The sequence below is a fragment of the Drosophila montana genome, unplaced genomic scaffold (assembly GCF_035044405.1).
Source record: "Drosophila montana isolate Dmon_TW-CO22-7 unplaced genomic scaffold, ASM3504440v1 contig_3216_1, whole genome shotgun sequence".
Taxonomy (NCBI): domain Eukaryota; kingdom Metazoa; phylum Arthropoda; class Insecta; order Diptera; family Drosophilidae; genus Drosophila; species Drosophila montana.
Genome location: NW_026998096.1, coordinates 606792 through 627889, shown reverse-complemented (window position 1 = coordinate 627889; position 21098 = coordinate 606792). Strand labels below are relative to the sequence as shown.

Below are 21098 nucleotides of genomic sequence, written 5' to 3'. Positions count from 1 at the left end.
TAATCACGATTTGTTGATTGTTTATCAAATCGAAACACCTGAGGCACACATTGTTGTGAGCACAGAATCTATGATATGTGGGACCAGCCAGGTCCTTGGTCTGTTATGCTGCTTGCTTTGGTGAAGAGTTTCTTCAGCTGATTGAACGAATAGACCCGAGCCAAATATGCAACTATAAGCTATTGTATTATTTTGAAAATTCCACTTCGATGTGTTATTCTCGGCAACTTGCAAGCTGTACACAAATTATGCATGAAGGCCACATATTTGAAATGTCTCCCTCTTGGCCTGTCTGTGTGCGTGTGTGTGCGTAGGTGTAAGCTCCCAAATTACAAGGATTCACCCGGAGACACACGCCCAGCTGCACTCAAGATGGCTGACGGCTGCAGTATAAACAAACATAATTATGTGTGCAAATAATTACATTACGCTGGCAGCTCCAATCAGGCGAACCCCAAACAAATGGCATTTGTTAAGCCAATTACGTGCACTTTTGGCGAGGGGTTGGGTGCGGCTGCCAACCAACAGCTGCCGGAAAGAGGAAGCCGTATTTACCCTTACCCGTACGCCCGTACTTCCGTACTGCCGTACTCCCGCATACCCGGGCGCATCACATATTCGCAGTTATTGAATGTGCAGCAGGCAACAGCTGCATGAGTTAAAATTTTAACAATTTTTTATGGGCTCCATTGTGTACTACCAACACTTGTCCAAGCCCCATGTCAATCGATGCTGGCTCGGACCATCTCATGGTTCGTTTCATTTCTGTGACGTTAAATCACGGATATTTTTTTTTATTATTTTTTTTTTAAATAACTTGTGCGACTCCTTCATCCGGTTGACACAAAAGAATTCAATAAAATACTGAAATATCTGCATAAAACAAAGGACCGCTATACTGCCAAAGGAGTGGATGACTTGTTGCAGAAAAAAAGATGGGTAAGAACGTTACAGTCGGCTGCAAGCGACTGCGCAATACTCTGTTTTTAGTTTAGATTCTATTCACAAGAGTCTACTTGATTATTTTATTGATGACTAATACAACCACAAAGCCGAAGTCATTTTATACGGTTCGATCTTTAAAGAAGGTCCGCATTATTCAATTGTGCGAAATAATCCTTTCAAGAGTGCCCGACTAATAGTCTTTTATTTAAATCTGTAGCTTTCTTAATTTCACAACTTACTAACAGAGCACATTCACACACATCCGTTTGTATCTGCCCAAAAAGTGACTACTCCCCTCATAATTACTATTAATTTTATGAATATTTTTGATATTATTATAATACCATTATTATTTTTAATTTGATTGTTATGTAAAATAGTTATAAGCTTTCAACCCAACCTTTTATGTATCCCTGGCAACTATGGCCATATCATTCATTGGAGCACACTTCAATACACACATCACACACCCCACACACACACACACACACATAAGCACGCACACCACATGGCCCGCACTTTATGCAGCGGCTGTGAATCTTCTTCACACAGCCCCACAAAATATTAAATTTATTCGTAGTGAAAAATTCTTAATCTTTGTTTAATAAGCGAGCTTCAACAGTTTGCGAATTTGGTGGCTCTGGCATTAAAAAATAAATCAGAAAATCGATGTTTATCAATCTCGTATAAACAATCGGAAATATTAGAAGGTACCGTCATCCATAACATTCATTCATTTTGATACCCAATGCTTTTTGAAAATAGTTAAAAAGGGTATTTTTGTTTTCAAGACAAAGGAGCTAGAATAAAACAACACGGATTATATTTAATTTAAATAATAGATAGCGGTATCGATTCTTCGGAACGATATTTACGGACAGGTTAAAAATGTACATATAAGTATATAAAATATAAAGCACAAAACTTGCCAAGAGCAAGGCCCTGAAATACCCGCTTATATAATATATAAGAAGCTGACATTGCTAAGATGATTGTCCACCTGAGTTTCCTTATCGCTGAGTTAAAATAGATAAGATGGCTAAAATATCGATCGAGTCTTGCAACAACTTTATGAAATAGTGGTTGGTTAGAGCAGGCCGTCTTCTAGGAGAGACACTGCCTGCAACAAGAAGGATGACCTAACATGGACCATAGTAATAATACCCTCTGCAAGGATAAAAAGACCGATAAGCAAAGGAGTTGTTAAAGAAAGAATAAGCTTTGCCGCAGCTTGTGGCTTGGGTTTCTCTTAGTGTGTTTCTGCTCAAATTTTTTATTGACTAAATCAACTGTATCATCATTTTGGAAATTGCGGTAGCTCTTGTCATCCCTTGAAGCCGCTTGATGGGTGACTAGATGGACATGCCACTCTTGCAGCACATTCTTAGCTAGGCGGGGCTTTTTGGTCTTTGTAGGATTTTTGCGTGTTTTTTCAGGGCCCAGCACTTTTTATGTTTGCCGTCATTTAACGTATGTACATGGACGTCAGGTGTTGTTGCCATTTTTGCTGGCCTGTCTTTGTTGTCTGTTCGATACGCCTGCGAGGCTCCGACATGTGCATATGGAAAACAGAACAAGTTTTCATGTGTGTGCCGAAATAATAAGTGAAATGCAAAGTTGATCATACGTCAGCACGAAACTTTCCACGACAAAGTTGAAAGAAGAATCAAAATGCAATGCGGCACGTTGCACGTGGTACTTTGGGCTGCCAAATATTATTTAGCACCAGGCCAGGCCAAGAGACTACAGCACGCCATTCGCTGTGGCAGGGGACGCAGCAGAGTCAGTGGCAGAGTAGCAGATCCACAATGGCCAGAAGTGCAGAGGCAAACAAATACAGCCGCAGTGCCGAGCACAATTGGAATAGTGGCCAAGTGCGAGAGTACGCAATCCATGGCACGGGTAATGCAATCGCCAAATGGCGGCTTCTATGTGCATATGCACGTCCTATACTCATATTCTCGAGCTGTTTGTCTATGTTGTTGTTGTTGGTTTGCAAAGTATTTGGCAATGTTGCCCGTTTCATTTGTAGACGACGACGGGACATGTCCTTGGCCTTGGTTGGCCATGGAGGCGGGTCCGTGCGGGAAACAAGCATCTGCAACAACAGAAACTTCAAAGTACTACAATTTCCTTTTGTCGTTCTTGTTGCTGTTCTGTCTGTTGTTGCTGTTCTTGCTGGAAGTCTGTGTGTTTTAGTGAAATTTGCATTGCTAACCTCAACGAGTGCGCCTGGCGAGCAGTGGTCGATTCTGTGGTTATTGTTTGATAGCTTTTTGGCCTCAATGCGACTTCTATTTGTTCTGCACATTTATTAGTTTTATATTTTCATAACACATAAACGAGAATAACATGAATGGGTTTAATTGCTCACCACACACAAACCCGAAAGGAGTGTGATGTTTCCGTACTAAGCACTTTTCAACACGTAGCTTTAATTTTATACGAGTTTTCGTGAGTCATCCCTTTAGATTCCTGTTGACCTCGACAAATAGTTTTGTCGGCAAGATGCATAGTTAAATAACCTTGCAAAACGCTAACGTCACCTGTATAATGTACCCGTACTCATGTGCAAAGTGTTTGGTACAAATTTGTATATACTATAGCTCAGTCTGTACGCTCAACGCCCACAATTTAACGTATTTTTATTCATAAAACATCACGCGCCTCTCGCGCTACCCAAAGAGTGCTAAAAAATTGAGTTGCACTTAGCGAAATTACCATAAAACATTATTACTGCCTCGACCACGAAACCAACCTATCCGTAACCGACACCAGACCCAGACCCAAGCCCATTGGCAGCCAGGCGAGGATAGTCCGAAAAGCGGAGTAGAAATCGCATGCCAATTCATATTTGGGGCCACTTTGGTTATGAAAGTAGCAAATATTACCCCAGCACAGAGACGAGAGGAGATTTTTGGGAGAATTTACATTTGCGGCGCCAGACCCAACGGAGTTTCCCTGCTGCACACCTAGGTGGGAGCCGCCAGACGCGGTCTGGATTTTCGTATTTCGACGCGACCACCCAAATTGGCCGTGGCTTCAATTTGTTTCTGGGGCCGCCATTGCATGCATATAATAAAATACAAATTGCAGACAATTGATTTTCCATATGATTGCCGCATTCTTATGGGTGTGTGCCGAAAGTAGGCAAAGGTTAATTGCGCCATGCTTGCCTTGTACGCCTACAATCCATTTGAATGTCAAAGTGAAATGCAGCTATTGACCTTTGTGACGCACCTCAACTGCTTTTAAAACTAAGTAAGAGTGTTCTCGTTGGGAATAGAAGATTTTGGGGAGAGGAAAATTTTTCGACGGACTGACTGACTGTAAGCGAAATGCAGCTGAGCTACTGTAGTTATCTTATGTTAGGGATTTGCACACCAGGAGGGATTTTTGGGAAATTTCAACAGAAAAAATCATGATCAAAGATCTTTGCTCATATTCATGCAAGAGCTGTTTCAAACTACGCATAATCCATTTCTACTTGATGGAAATTAGGGCAATGATTGGACGGATGAAGTTTCGGATTGAAGGTCGTTTCAGCGCATGTTTCACAATTTTCGGAAAAGGGAGGTCTAAGGTTGTACGAACGAAAGTTTTCAAGCGTAACTGAAATGGGCGAAAACCCTTGATTCCCACCTTTGGTTCCTAATTCAATGGACATCAAACTGATTTTCAAATGTTTATGTAATGTAGAACCTTAGACCTCGATTTTAAGATAGTAAAAGTAGATAACACTTCTCCATGGCCGAGAAATACGTGTAAAATCAATGTCTAGAGTTTGAAGTAAAAAAGTTGGACGGGGCATGGGTCTGGGAAATACCAGCTCGCACTTTATAGGATCGGATATATTTCGGTCGGTATATATATATTTCGGTCGGATATATTTCGGTCGCTTATATATATATAACCAAGTTCTGGTAGCAATCTTTTCCGACTTAATATGTTCTATAATTAAATCTTGTTTGAGGCATTTTCCACATACGGGAAAATACAGCCTTCTTAGAGGGAAAATGGGTAAACATGTTATTTACTTGTCGAACAGTCAAAAGGAAAAGTCGGAACTGTACTAGATTAATTACGTAAAATAATTGTTTAATTATCATATCAACAATTAACACTTTTTGTACCCTGGACCTTTTGAAAATTACTAGAAAGGGTATATTCGTTTTGCGTAAATGTATGTAACAGGCAACAGAGAGCATCTCCAGCCCCAAAAAGTATACAAAAATTATTGATCACTATTTGAGAGAATTGCACCATCCAATCTTATGTGTGTAAAGCTATTGGGGTTGGGCACTCGTCAGAAACTCAAAAAAGTCTCGTTAAACTGAAAAACAGTAGAACCAAAACTAGGACGGAATCCGATCCATCCAAAATGTGGACAACAAACGGATTTTGATCCCAACAACAAATTGTTTGCCAACAAAGTCGGATATGATCTTTTAAAACAATATGTTATTACGATAGCTTACTGCAAGGGTATGTTATGAAAGTGAGAAACGGCAACAAATCAATGATGCAGACAAAAATAAATAAATAAGCGGCTATAAACTATTTATCGAAAGCCCAAACACATATTTGCACAAATTGCTAAGTATGTAAGCGAGCCGGGGGTAGAAATTGCCAAGCAAATAAGATTTAAAACGCAAACAATCCAAGTTCAAAAGCGAATTGGTTAAAAATACATTTGAATTTTTCGCCCAGGTGAACACCTTGTGGCATAGATATATCCATGTGGCAACTGTGGTATTTATATGTGTATGAATATATGTGTATGTATATGAATGCATTAATGGCATTATTTGCACATTTTCGCTGTTGAATATTCAACATTTTTTTCAAGTTTATGCGTAAAATAGCTAAGCTTTGTTTGCAGAGTGAAGCCAGAAGCATGCGAATGTGCATTTTACATTTAAATATCGATGACATTTGACACATTTTATCACACAGAGCATATGTAACTTATTCCAGTTTCAACAAAATGATTTATTCATATCATTTACGTAGTACTTTAATTATTTTGTAAAATGCAGTTAATGTTGTCGGATGATTTTGTCAATTCTTTTAGTGCATTGCCGTTACGGATTCTAATCGGACAATTTAGTCGGCCAATATATGTTATATATATATATGTTTATAGGGGCAAACAAACATTTCAGAGCAATATGCATTTTAAGCGCAGTAAATAAATCAATCAGTTCTGCAGTAGAATAACAAATTTGAAAGGCAACCAAAATTTCCCCTTTCTATTTGTTTTTTCATTTAAATTTAAATTTTGCATTCATTATTACGACCTGATGGATGCACGAAACAATAAATATCGCTTGTACAATACTTGCATAGGTTTGTATATTTATGGATATGTATGTGTGCGTGTGTGTGTGTATATTTGTGGGTAACTGTGCGCCCCGGCACTCACCTGAACGGAATGATCCAAATTATTGATGATGCGTATCACCCGACCAGCGCTGCGCTTTATCGAGCCCGATGTGGTCGATAATGTGCCCAAATCCGCTTCCATTATTGAAGGCTTTCGACTGGCGGGCTTGGAGCCCCAGCCCTGATTTCCGGGCGAAGCGTACCACATGCCGTTCTTTTTACCGTAGCTAGCGGGCTGTGCACGGAAAGAGAAATAAACAAATAGGAAAATACGTAAATTTTCTGAAAGTCCGCCAGCGACAATATATATATATATATGTATATATGTATGTGTATATGTATTTGTATGTGTATATATTGTTTGTGGGTAGGCGCACCGATGTCTTTTGTGAAAATTTCGCGCAAATCTGGAATTAATGAAATTGTTTCGCGGGACGCGCCACCCATGGACACATGGATACATTCGTTGGGAACAGGCCGGGCCAAATACTGAAAGTTGTCACGCGTACTTGTGAGTTGCTGAAATTGAATTTCCCACTCAACTCACTTTTGTGGTAACTACTCTACATTTGCAGGCTAGTTTCTTGTTGTTTCTATCACTTTTAAAGCTTATGTGCCAGGAAAGAACGGATCGACACACTAGTTGATATGAGTCACATGGTAGATCGGTCGAAAACTGATTAAATACCTTATACTATATAAAACTCTTAATATTGGCATATTATAATAATTATTTCAAATTTCCCTCTGAAGTCACTTTTGCATTAACTACTCTATATCTGCCGGTTAGACCAGATAATCTGTCTGCTTCTATGATAAATAGTTTACTCAGTTTTCCAGCTTATTACACTGCGTACTCTAATGGATATAAGATCCACAGGGTAGATCGGTAGATAGGTAAGTAAATACTATATAAAATGCTTAACATGGACATATTGTTTATAATATTTAAAGCAAATTTCCAACGGAACAAACTTTTGCGGCAACTATTCTTTATTTGCAAAACATCAGTTGATGTATTTATACAAAACATGAGTAGATGTAATCGATGCTTTTTCCTAATTATACCCTGGACTCATTGAAAATAGGTAAGCAGGGTATGAAGATCAGGTTTATTTTAAATCACCGAAACTTGGCCTCAGTTTGGCAGCTTGTGTTTTTGGCAATAGAAGGATTAGGGTATCTCCTTGTCGGACACTCCCGACTAGAGAACATTCGGTTGCTTAAATTGTGTTAGTTTGCTGTGCTTGATTTAGAGCTGAAAATTCCAATTTAATTCGTGTGTGGCTTTTCAATTAAATTTTATACACAAAAATGTTAAAAATAAAATGGCGCAGGAGCTCAAGACACAAAAACCCAAATTGTAATTAATCCAAATTCATTTAAAACACAATTCTTCAACCAACATTTGTGCATGCCTTTGTGACGGCATCAGGCATCCAGCCTGACCCCAATTACGCAGCAAAGCCTGTCGAGTCGGAATATACTTTAAATAAATAAACATAAAAATGTGAATATACGCACGTTCCTACATATCAAATTGGCAATATATATACATATATATATATACAATCAAAATCAAAGTTTTTAATTGAAATTCAACAAAATGATGTAAAATGTTAAATGGGATTCGTAGCCACCTTAATGCCTATTTTCAAATAATCGTATATGTGAACTTGAATAGAATATATACATGAATAGAATATATATATATATGTTCTGTGATAATAATGACTTTTCGATCCAACAATGGCTGGCTAACACGCTGTGAAATCATTTTATAATTCGCAATGTTGAAAATAAGCTTGTTAAATTAACAAAGGCATATGAATATAAAAGCAAGATATTAAAATACGAGTTTTCTATATAGAGATACAGATAATTATTACATTGTATGCGAGTTTTGGCCAATTTTAATTGTACCTGCAATTTGAATATGTATTGTAAATATATATGTAGGTAAAAAGCTCAGATATTGGAGCTGAAGTCCAGCCAGTTCTTTGTACATTTAACGAGCTAATAATGACGCAAATAGAGATTGTCTCTTAGAGTAAACTCTATGGGAAAACTGATGTTAGATTAACTAAAGCACAATGTTTAATGGCTTACGGAATATATTACGTCTTTATATATACCATTACCCTTTAAAAATGAGATTTATTGAATTTTGTGTCGGTGCAATTATTGACTAAAAGAAAGCCTGCATACCATATTTGATGTCACTAGTAATAAGTCAAAGAATTCAGCGTATAAAAGCAAATAAAAATTTAATTTTCGATCATTAGTTACTTTGTCAAAATGATCCGATCCGAATGAATCCAATATATAGCTATACTGGGCTAAAGATTTAATTAAAACAGCCAGACAGCTTAGTTAAAACAATTCTCCTTCACGTGCTCCTGATTGAGAGCACATACATATTTTGTGGGTTCTCTCAGCCAATGCACATTTCGTCAACTAAATTATAGTACCTTCTGCAATGGTATGAGAGCACACTTTAACTAACGCACTTATAGCTATGGTACTAAGCAAATAGCTTAGCAAAAGCTTAAATTACGCGCTCAATTAAACTTTGAGCAACTTGGAAAAGCCACCAGTGCGAGTACGAAAGCGAAATGTAAGCGCAACTTCAAAGCCCTTCGTTTGAGGTGCAGCCTCGCAGAAAATTCATTGAAGCAATCGACAAGGACTTAGTAATATACAGCAGCAGGCGGTCCCAAACGGCGTCCAAGCTTTCCGCCCACTTAGGATGAGCCACTTGATTGTTGTTATTATTATTGCTCGGGGATATTGCATTTTATTGCCGTAAACAAAACAATTGTCTGACAAATATCTTGTAAACAAATAAATGCTTGTTCATATGAGGTCAAGACTCTTTTCTGGTATTCGGCTAATAAATCAAACACTTGGCCTTTTCTCCGAGTGTGATACAGTCGAGCCGATAGTTCGTGTGGATTAATATTGTTATTATTATTATTGTCAGTAGATTAAATCTGAGCCTGAGAAAGCGACGTACAAATATATAGCAAAACTTGTCTGTTGTTTGTTTATTGGTGAAGTTCTGTTTGTTATGGTTTTGCACAGCTCCCTATAATTAAAGTGGAAAATTGTTTCTGCCGGGGCTCAAAATTGGTGGAAAACTATTGTATGAAACTTATTCGTTGTTTACGCCTTCAGCCTGCCTCACACATATCTTCTGAGCTCCTCTTCATGTTAATAACTGAATACGTGTTTCATCCTTTGCGGAAAATTCACCTTACTGGACAGAAATAAAAACCTGGCTTATAGGGTTGTCAAAAAAATTTATTACTCTTATGTTTTTCCTCCGACCAGCTCTCTTTTTCAATGAAATATATGGAGTTTTCGTTCAAGCAAATTAAATTGAAGGTCCCGTCCACTAAAGTATTGCACATATAAAACGATATATTCGTTTGTGGACACACACAAGGACCTTAAGTCAAATATTTAAAATTGCGCATACGCTGGGTGGTAAAAAAAAAGCATAGCAATCGCACAGCCTGCACACGTAGACCATTAAAAAACACTTAGAAAAACAACAAAAGTCATTTAAACTTTTTCCAGTTTCTTTTTTTTCCAGCTTGACTCTGTATACGTCAAATGGCAGGAAAAAAAATGTGAAATTAAGAGATGTGTGCCGGTGGATGGAGAACTGCTGGATGGATTGGTGGGTTGGTGGGCGAGTGGCCTCATTGTTTACAGTGAACACTGACCCAAGACTTGGTCGGCGATGTGAGCATCACAAAGGGCGAACTTTCCTCGCTATCCTCGTCGATGTACATTTGAGCGAAAGTTTTCTCTGGCCGTTGATGAGTCGGTTGAGTTGGTTGTTGGCTGTTGAGTGTTGGGCGTTCTGAGCCCTGTGGGCGCGGCTGTTTGCGCACTTTAGTTGGCTCTTTGCTTTTAATTCACTTGCAGTTGCAGTTTTTCTTTACAATAACAATAACAACAACAACAACAACAACTGTGCACAGCATTAAGTTAATAATAAATAAACGTAGTTTTCTCGCCCGCCAAGTGTAGTATGGCTTAAATGTTCACTGTGTCTGCTTGCCGTTTTAAAATGTGTTAATTGAAACCATTTTAATTTAATAGCACTTTAAATTAGTTGATTGCCTGCCCAGTGCAAGCAGTGCGCGTTTCAAGCCAGATCGCGCTTATGCAACACTGGATGCTACATAGTCCTCAGCGCGGGTCACACTGTTTATCGCCACGTTGAGAGTCACGACGCGTAGTTTATTTCAACTTTTTGTTTTGTCCGTCAGCTCCTTGGCTCGCACTTAGCTTTGGTTTCCTTGGCGTTCACCTAACGACTGCAGTTAAGTGGCTAAATTTTCAAAATCGAAAGGCGCCCGTGTTCGGAACGCCAGGCCAAGCCACGCCATGCCACGCGACGTCACGCTACTCGACGTTACGTTACCTTACGTTACGCTATCCACCGACAACTGACCATATTTATATATATATAAACATATATATGGCAATAGCGTGTATAATACACGTGTCGTATACATAAAGCATATTCAAATTACCAACTTGACGCTCAATCGTATTTCATGGCGAGCCCAGTTTGCACACAAACACACACTCGCATACCTTTACACATTTTGTAGAGAGTTTACTCCTATTCATTTATTGTTTTGCCAAATCAGCAACACTGATCTCGAGCCGCCAGCATTAGCTGCCATTTTCTTGCGCACTTGCTTGCTGTTTAAGTAGTAGTATAAGCAGTAGCAGTAGTGCTAATAGTAGTAGTAGCTGTGGCAATAGTAGTAGCTGCTTCAGTGTTCGTTCATCAATTGCTCAGTAGTCCCGCTACTTGTCGTTGAGTGGCGCTCTACCCAAGTCAACAGCGCTAAAAGGATGCCAAGGTCTAGTCAGAGTCTAAGGAAGTTACGTCTGCGATTGAGCATAGATGCAGTTATATGAACATAATAATTGTCTTTAATAATTAACATATATTTGAATGCAACTACTACTCTACCGTAGTATGCCTGTTAGCAGATATAACTTTCACTTGAATTCGACGCTCAACAACTTCGGCTACACTGTGCAATTTGCAAAGGGAAAACTCTTGGTTTTTCCAACGCACACCATCAAATTCGGCACTTTCGCTCTTTGTGTTTGGCTTTCCGTTGGTATTGGTTATGGTGTGTTTCCTTTAGTGTGTTGCTTGTACTTTGGCTATTGACATAGGTAAGGGAAAGGGTATAGCTATTGGCCGTACTGTTGGTATTGGTATTGGTATTGGTATTAATATTGGTATTGCTATGCATACTAAGGCATTTTGTCCGGAACGTGCAGTTGTATTCGCCAGCTATTGCTCCGCTCTCAGTAAGTTGTTGTAGTAGTTGGGTTATTGCTTTTCACTTTGAAGTGGCTTGTATGGATATTTATTACCATGTTGGTAGCATTTGTGTTTCATTTGCAAGTAGCACGCACTCTTATCAACTCCCATACTCCTGAAGCTTATTAAAAAAGAAAAACCAAATGCGACCTCGAGCTTTCACAAGTTTTTCGCTTTGATACCGTTGCCAATGCTTTTTCTTCAACGTCCATATTGCTAGTATGTGCTGTTATTTAATACCCTTGCAAAGGTATTAGCACTTTGTGTTGAAATGTGTAACACATTTGAAGAAGACAGCTCGGACTCCATCAAAAACGAGTTTCTCAATATCAAAGCTAACTTAATGGCAATGTTTTTAACATGCAAGCAACATCAAAAAGTATCGAACTGCTTTATCAGGCAAGCTGCTATTTTCCGGACTTGCCCGGGCCAAGTTTTAACGCTTCAAATTTTCAACCAAAAAGTTTTAGCCCTTTCCTGCTCGTAGACAATATAAATCTATCCGTACTATTTTCAACTCCACGTCTTTAGTTTTATGTTACACAGATATTCGAAAATGATTTTCATCGAATTAAGAATCAAACATTCAAAGAAACGCTTTCTGACTGTTTACACACTTATTTGAAAATTAATTCGAAGCCGATCAGAAATACAACAGTTTTCAGCTTATTTTCCACTATCGTAAAACTTATTCAGTTATAATGCAAAATTAAGTACGAAAATAAATTTAAAGGCAAAGGTAAAGGTACAGAGTATAATAATTTTGTTTCTTTGATTTGGATCATCGTAGATTTTTGTGTGGAATTTTCAATCTTGAAGCATATTTAATTTAATTTACGCACAGCTGGTCAAACATACAGAGAGAGTAAAACTCAAATGTGAAAATATTGTTATGTTTTTGCAATCAATTTTGGCCCAAATCTAAGCGGATTGAGTAACGTGTAAAAATTAATACGCTTTTGACCTGAGATTCTGTGTTTCAATCAACAAACATTCACGAATAGGCAATATTTGCAAATGTGTGTGCACACAGATACTTCTGGTCTTTCAGATACATTTTGTGAAAACATAAATACAAATATGAGTGATGCCAATTCGGCTATTTTCTAGCTAAATTTGGCGATTTTCCGAGGTTTTCTAGGTTGACTGAATTTGTGAAATAAAACAAACAGAATATATGCTTGCATGGATAATCAAGACTTAAAGCACTGCATTAAAAAAGCTGGGACTAAAACAATAATAGCATTTAGCACAAAGTCTACTAACAATAATCATTTGAGCACTTGGACACAAAAGAACCAGATTTTGGATGAATTGAATAAACAAGCATGAGAACCTTTTCAAGGGCTTTAAAGAAAAGCGCGCCAATGCAGCTCTTTGCAAGTTTGAGATACAACCGCCTTTCCAATTTAATTTGCTATTTTAAGCTACTCTTAAAACTGAACTTAGCTTTGTAGCAGCAAAAATTGTCAGCCCTGGTGAGCATCCAAACAGGCGCTGCAATGTGCAATGCGTACTCGAAAGCGATGACCGGCGAACTAAACACACAATTCACAACATACACATTTATAAATATAGCCGAATCGAGTTATTCGAAACAAACTCGTATTTTTATATTTATATTTTGGCCTGTTGACCGCGCCAATTAAAGGTGCAACAGATACATTCGCATATATGTACGTATCTGTGCTCTGTGGCCATTTCATGTGTCGAGCTGGTATGAAAGCAAAACAGTCGACCAAATATTCCCATTGTTGGTCTAAACTATGGGAAATGGTCTGGTCTTTGGTTGGCTTGGTGCTGCTGCATAGTTCTGTGAGCAGCGGCAACTTATGACCATATTTTCAATTTCCATTGCCATTGTGTTGGGCCCATACTACGGCCGGAACGCTTTGTCTGGCTCTGTTGTGTGTCGTCGGATGTCGCACTCGTTGCACACACAACTTGTTAATAAAACTTTACCGATTTTATGCCTTGGCGAAATGATTACTGCGGAGCACACAATTTAAACTTTTTAGCGCGCATAAATCAAAAATCCAAAGCCGAACCGCAAGCCCACAATCGCTGCTGAAGACGGTCTCTAGTGCTCCCGGTTCTGGTTCTGGTTCTGGTTCTGATTCTGCTTCTGTTCCTGGTGCTGGCCAACGCGTGCGTGCAAAGTTGTTTAGTGAAAAACTTGAACTGGACACAGCCGTTGCCATTATTCTCGTGGTGGGCAAGAAAAAAATACCAGAGCACGTTGTAGAGTTGAAACAAAAGACCCTAAGGATAGGTGAGGGGGGCAGCAACAGAGAACGACAGAGAGAGAGAGAGAGAGAGAGCAAGGAAAAGCGAGCAATGAAAAACCAAAACCAGTATGGCAAGGAAAATTAATAAAAGTCATAATAATACTCGCAATTTCCTTTGCCCTGCCCACTTTTCGACACAAGCTTTTTGCATATTTGAGCTACGAGCATACTCGAGAATATTTCCTGCAAAAAGAAAAAACTGGGGTAGAGCAAACTCCTTTCGCTCGTTAGATGCTGTTATCCAGTCGCCAGCCCGCCCGCTCCCTTGGATACTTGGATACCCTGATGCTCTGCCTTGTCCTGCCCTGTCGTACGGCTCGCATGCGCTGGCTTTGATTTAAATAGTTTCAATTGGTATATTTTTGCCTCATTTATGTGTCCTTCATAGTTTTATTATTATTATTATTATTTCGCCCTCCGCTCTTTGCTGTTTATTACGACTAAATACGAGTAAACACGTACATAAGGGCGAGTACTGGGTACCCAACCCCGCCTCTGTCTGGCCGCAATCTCTATGTGCCCCCCCACGCCCCTCTCCTGCTGCTTGATAGCTCCGCCAGGCTCTAAATATTTTTATGCAACATTCGTGCGGAAGTGGCATGGCTGGTGACTTATCGCCGCCATTCGGCCACTCGGCCATCGACGTGCGTCCATTCGTCGCCTATTGTCAGCGGCGGGCTCCTAAGTCTGAGCGTGCGTGCGGGTATAAATAATTTCGGGGTCTTTATTATTTGGTTTTAGGTGTAAATATTTCAAGCTCACAAGTCGGCCGGGCGAAAAAGAAAGAAAGAAAGTTGTAGCTCGCAGCGAGAGCAAGAAAGAGGTCGAGGCTTATGGCTTAATTATTCCCATGCATGAAACGGGCTGCCCTCTGGTCCTTGGTCCTTTTGTGCTCTCGAGCTGTGTTGTGCGGCGGGTGGGTACCCCTTTTTATTGTGCTTATGACCTAAGAAATGATTGCTAAAGACCCCGCCATGTTCAACTGTGCTCAACTGTTCAACCTGTGAGCCGCTCGTTTGGCACAGTTTATGCCTGGGTTTTTATTTTTATTTTTTGATTTTTTGCTTCTGATTTTGTATATATTTCTTTGCACACGCATATAGCACATAATTTTTTTTATGATTTATAAAACCTTTAGCGTGGTGTATTTTTGCTTAATTATTTCCTTCATGTGCGCCTTTAATTAATGGCCACATCAGCACTGGCTTCAGCATTGAATGAAACGTTCTTTTTTTAACTAAAATTTATTCTGGAGGTCAAAATTGTCATAAACACATGTAAGCGTGCTCTAACCGAGCATGCCTGTGGAGGTGATACCCTGTATTCTACACGATGCTTCTTCTATATGTTCCAGTCTGGCTAACGCCCCAAGCTAACCTCTGACATATCTGCTATGCAAGTTATTTGAACTTAACTTTTAAACTGTTATTGGCAATTTCTCATTTGACTTAAAGACTATTCAAGTTAAACCAAAAGCCATGCTGCCTACATGAAATCAGATACCACAAATGCGCTACTGCATCCCTCTGCTCCACAATATTGAAAACAATTTGCGTGCTGTCAAAGCGATCTAAAATTTAAAGGTTCAAGGAAAATATGTGTAAATTGTTTGCATGCCAGGCAAAAACCAAAACTTTCTCTTTGAAAATGGGTCTGCATTTGGTTTAATTCATTTTATGAGGAGTGCTGTAATATATGAGAAAACACACTCAAAAAGAAAATGCCAGACTAGGACATACCCTAAACACATTACACAGCAGCTGTACTACATGTTTCCCTTGCCCAGAATATTGGAAAGGTTTAATTATAGTCCGATCTGCACAGAGACAAGTCGGAAGCTTGTATAAGTTCTGAGATTGTCGCGTTCATCAATACGGAATAGGGACTATTTAGCCATATCAACTCGGTTGCTTATGCTGAGCAAGAATATATACACTTTGAAAGCTCACAAATTCAAATAAATCATAATTTTCACATTTGCTAGGGTGAGATTGTTTCTTAGCTATTCAAGTTAACCAGGTACATTAAATAATATTATTTATTGTGATTATTAGCCGAAATTATTACCATCAACCTAACTTTTCGTCAAGCAGTGGCGACTTGAACTAAGTCTAACATAGAACTAAGTCCACACACAAGCCTGCGATTCGAGTCCGGGTCTTTGTTGCTCAGTTGTCGAATAGACAGGGTAACTTAGACACCTCGGCTGCGAAATATTAATTAATAATCTTGTCGTTCGACACAAGTAAATTAAAGAAGAATGTACAAGAATGCATAAACTGGTTTGAATTTAATTACGAGCACGGGCGATACAAAGGTCCTTTTTTGCGCCCGTTGACATTGGAGCGCCGGCTTGTTCGCCGATAAACGTTATGCAAATTGCCTTTTGGCCGACGAGACCAATATCGCCAGCCGTTTTTCATAATGCTGACAAATTGTTGATGAATGTGTTAAATAAGTTTGTTTCATGTTTTCAGCTGTGATCGAACGGAGCAGAAGGACACGCCAAAGGCGGAGGCGTGTTCGCCTAATTGCCGTAGCTGCCGTAGCCCTGTCTTCGACGGGACGTTAATGAGGGGTGCAAAGCGCGTAGAAATGCCAACAATACTAAATCATTTCTGGCATGTTAGTCTGACGTTAAGACCATGTTCGTGTGCCACAGCGGCAGTGGGAGTACATGTACTCTCACAGTGTCGAGTGCCAATGACACACAAAGACAAATTCAAACTTATATGCATATATATACATATGTGTGTATATAAATATAAATATCTGGCACATACGGGCATATATATGTCTTCGCCATACCCAGTGACATTTCTGCTCCATTATTTTCATCATGTCTGACAGACGACGCGTCAACATGCAAGTGGAAGACCGACACAACACGTAACAGTAGCTTCCACTGTTTTCGCATTGCGGCTTCAGAGTGCTGCCAACTGTCCGGACTGTTCGGACTGTCCTCTGGGTCTGCCCTGGCTGCTTTGGACACCAATATATTATGCGATTGTGATGGTGTTCGTAAGAGGCATGTATAAGTTAGCTGTTGCATGCGTCCGAATCGACCCGCCCGCCCACACATGCCGCCGACCAGACAAATAGCTAAGTATGCAGTAAAGTATATACTTATTTCCCCAGCTTCCGCTTTTTCCATCACATCCACTCACACAAACATATATTCCAAGAAGAATCATCTGTGCATCAGCGTTTTGCATTAAGACTATCTACACACACACACACACACACACACGCAGCACCCAGTTGTACCCCAGTTGACAGTGTTGGATTTGCCATGTTTGAATGAACGGCTGGGAGAAGCATGAAAATTCGCTGGCATCTTTGTTTCGCAAAACGGATACGCATTCATTTTTCATGCATTGCGATTAAATTCATGCGTACATTTCTTGAGAATAACAAACTGCTACTGTAACATACTGCGAATGCAAATTTGACAGTCTCTGCCTCATTATTTGACACCATAATAATTTGTGACCAGAATACCATAATAGATTTTATGGACACTGACGTAAGGACGTGCACACACACGAACGCACACTCACGCTGCGTCTGGGTTAATAAGGAAATATCCTTTTACACATGTGACCCCAATAATTTTCAGAGTTCTTAGAGCCTGAGTCAGTGTAATGCGCTTGCATTACAAATAATAACCATTATACATATGTATGTATGTGTGTGTGTCTGGGTGTGGGTGTGTGCGTCTATTTACATATGCTGGTTAGGGTACAGGGTGTATTCTGTGTAGCTGTGTTGTGATTTATTGCATTCGTGTGCCAGATTTTACAAATGTAATACGCCACACTCCGCAGTCGCAGCCCCTCCCTCATCCTCATGCATATGCAAAGTTTCGAATATTTTGCTTGCCAGCACTACGAGTGCGTTATTGTACTTAGAGTCTGTAAAATGTGTGCGTGTGTCGATGTGTGTGTGTGGGTGTGGGTATGTGGGGGGGGGATGGGCGCTTTAGCCCGCATAAATATTCCGCACGGAGTCATATTTCTTTTTGCGTTTTGTGTACGTTTCACTCTAAAGTGGCGTGGACATACGTGTCTGAATTATTTGACTTCCGTTTCCGTTCAACATGTTACCAGCTCCACATTGTGCCAATTTTTTATATCAAAATACTGAGTTTCTAATTGTTTTATTAGCTGTGAAGGTTGTAATTAAGCAATTTTTAGCACAAAGTATGACAACATACGTGTAGGAATTATTTCGTGGGGACCAGAGTAAACCAGAATTGAAAATTGTGTAAAAAGCATATATATTCTAGATCAGGACGACAAGCTGAGTCGATATAGTGTTCGTCTATCTATCCGTCTTTGCGAAAGCGTCGACTTTCAAATTGACACATATATTCTCTTCTACCAGAGGCAGAATGATTCAATAATGCTATTCCATATTTCCACCAATAATATTGATAAATATTGAATTTATTTAAAACATATTCTTTTGAGCAGAAATTAAAAACTTTAAGAGCTGTATACACCAAAAATTAGGAACGCAGGATATAACCAGATTTTTTCATACCAAAGATATTTCGCCATTCCCCCAAAAATTTAACAGAAATTACATTTTTTGAGATATAATCGTGGGCTTTGGTGCTTGCGCACATTTGAATTCCACATTCATGTCCAAAACATTTCAGACCCTCCCAAACGGCCCATTCTTGCTTGTTTTGCTGTGGCTGCAATGATGTTTGGAGATAACATTACGTATACGACCTGCATGTTTGATATTTGAAATGTGGCCGAGCTTCATTTGGAAAGCAGTGAATATTTGTACCTGTGAGTAAATCCCCTCCTAAGCTTATAACTATGCACATATCATTGTTCGTAATTGCATGAACTTGCAGAATCTGATAAATTATAACTGAAAAGTTTGTGTGCGCCTGCTGCAGCCGCTGCTGCCATCATGAGGCATTAGTTATTCGTTGCAAATGTGGCAAAAGTTGAACAATTTCAATTTATGACTGCTGCCGAGAATCCCCCAAGCATTTAAATCACTTGTGCATTTAATCAGTTTACTTTAAATTCACAACACAAACACCATTAGCTATTTAAAAGATATCTGTGTGTGTGTGTGCTCTAGGTACATTTATACGTGTATTATGTTAGGTATGTCTCCGGATTGCCGCAACTAACTAACTAAAGTTGACACCTTGATGATTTGGTAAATTGTCAGATTGGGGCTTAAGCCGCAATCAATTGATATTTGGTTGAGTCAATTGGATATATTTACTTGTGAGGTTTGTAGGAAGGCATTCACGGCGGACTCTTTGGCCCAAAAATCACGCAGTGTGGACTTCTCGGGTGGCTCTCGTGTCGGGTAGGTGGTCATCTCCGTTGTGGTCGACTCGGCGTACATGTAGTCGGCAATTGGTAGCAATTTCTTGTGTGGATTACTTAGCCTAGATTTGCTATTTTTGGCATAAGCTGTGTGCCTTGACTTGATTCTCCGAATACTAGTCGCAAACTAAATAAATGAATTAAAAGCACGTGCCAGTTGGCGACCTGATTTATACGGCAATGTTCTGTTCTGTTCTGTTCTGTTCGGCTCTTGCTTTGCAATTTGAATAATTCGCCTTACGACACCATATGGACCGTGTAAAAAAACATTTATCACAGCAGCTAATATAATTAATGTCACTGGCACTACACTTGCAGCATAAATCACACAGCCTTGAGAAAGTCGCCTGCACGAATTTATCCCGCGCTTTGGAAATGATTTTTGATGGCAACTTTTAAAGAGCTTCTCGTGTTGCTCGACCCGGACCCGGACCCGTGCAACCGCAATACCCGCTGCCGTTCTCCAACTGTTTGGACTGTGTGAGCTGTTTGTGCCATTTGGCTCTTTGCGCCTATGTCCGCTAAAAAGTTGGAGTCCACCAGACCACGGACGACAATATGGCGCAAATATTGCACCACATACATAAACATAAGCAAAGAAAAACAGAAAGGAGAAGGCGAAGGAGGAGCACGGGGAGCAGGCCCCGAATGCCTTGACTGAAGACCGCCTGTGTGTGTGTGTGTGTGACATGGTCTAATGGCATTTTCGAATAGCTCAGAAACTTTATATAAAACCCGCAGCCCCGTCACACATACGGTTACACCAACGGTTCCGCCAAAGAAGACGGTGACGATGACGATGGTGGTTGGATGGGTGGTGCTGGGGCTGGCGGTGGTGACACGTTAACCATCAACAACAATGTCGACGACACACATGGAGGACGACAATGGCGGCGTTTCAATTGCATTTCCGCTTGCACCAGTTTTCATTTCAAAACTCATAAGTTTTAGACGACGTTGACGTCAACGACGCTGTCGACGCTGACGACGCTGACGACAGCGATGGCGACGACGTGACCAACTTGTGCCTTGCCAGCTCAGCCGGCTGCTTGGACAGCGCACGATCTTGTGGTTGACAGCGCGGCACAACTGTTTGCAAATTCTAAAACTTTTCAATATGTTGTCACACAATGGGCGAAACACAAACTCTAGTTGACAAAAATGACTCAACTTGCATATTATAAGTTATGCATATGTGAATGTGCCAAATGCAGCGTATGTACATACATCTGTGTTGGGCTTGACACATGTGCTGGGATTGCAGTCGAGCAATCGGTTGGTATTCAACAACTCGTTTGCGTTATGCAATGCCCGCTATCGGTCCCTAGTCCGAGCGAAAGCTCTCTGGGAAAAACAACGGAAGTGTACCCCGTGCGCCCGGGAGACGCCTTCGGCCTCTGCCCGTTTGAGCCGCTTGACAACTTTCACCATTAGCGCACAATGGAACGCGACACACAAGTCGAATTTGTTGTCTGAGCCATCAATTCAACTTGAAGACGTCCCCCATTCCCCATTCCCCACCCAGGCGACACCAATGGCGCTTCAGTGTCTGTGTTTTATGGCTGCGCGCATTAGGGATGGGGCAGGGGCAGGGGCAGGGCGAGAATTGTTGCCTACTTTACGGCGCGCCCGTGGAATTGAGTTGTTTTGCATAGTTTAAACAAATCCCTTGGCGGCAGGCTGCGAGTTATGAAAACATGATGGGTTCGAGCCATTGTTGTTGCAGCTTGAATAATTTATATATTGTTGCAA

General features: G+C 40.1%; 1 protein-coding gene and 1 long non-coding RNA gene across 4 annotated transcripts in view; one reads left to right on the top strand and one right to left on the bottom strand.

Moving 5' to 3' along the window:
- The window catches only part of DCX-EMAP (Doublecortin-domain-containing echinoderm-microtubule-associated protein), a 40477-nt gene that overhangs the window by 5605 nt on the left and 13774 nt on the right, over positions 1 to 21098 (bottom strand). The window contains exons 1-2 of one of the 3 annotated variants that reach the window (XM_064688887.1): positions 19240 to 19489; positions 6371 to 6565 (exon numbers count right to left, since the gene is read on the bottom strand). In XM_064688887.1, the coding sequence (XP_064544957.1) occupies positions 6371 to 6565; positions 19240 to 19365 (321 nt within the window). In that variant the 5' untranslated portion in view covers positions 19366 to 19489. Of the gene's footprint in view, positions 1 to 6370; positions 6566 to 10061; positions 10131 to 19239; positions 19490 to 21098 lie in introns of those variants that run through there. The other 2 variants (XM_064688888.1, XM_064688886.1) reach the window with 2 other exon arrangements.
- LOC135432978 (uncharacterized) lies at positions 6801 to 10382 on the top strand. The gene is made up of 2 exons (XR_010437001.1): positions 6801 to 6841; positions 9913 to 10382. It is a non-coding gene; the product is annotated as an uncharacterized LOC135432978 (long non-coding RNA).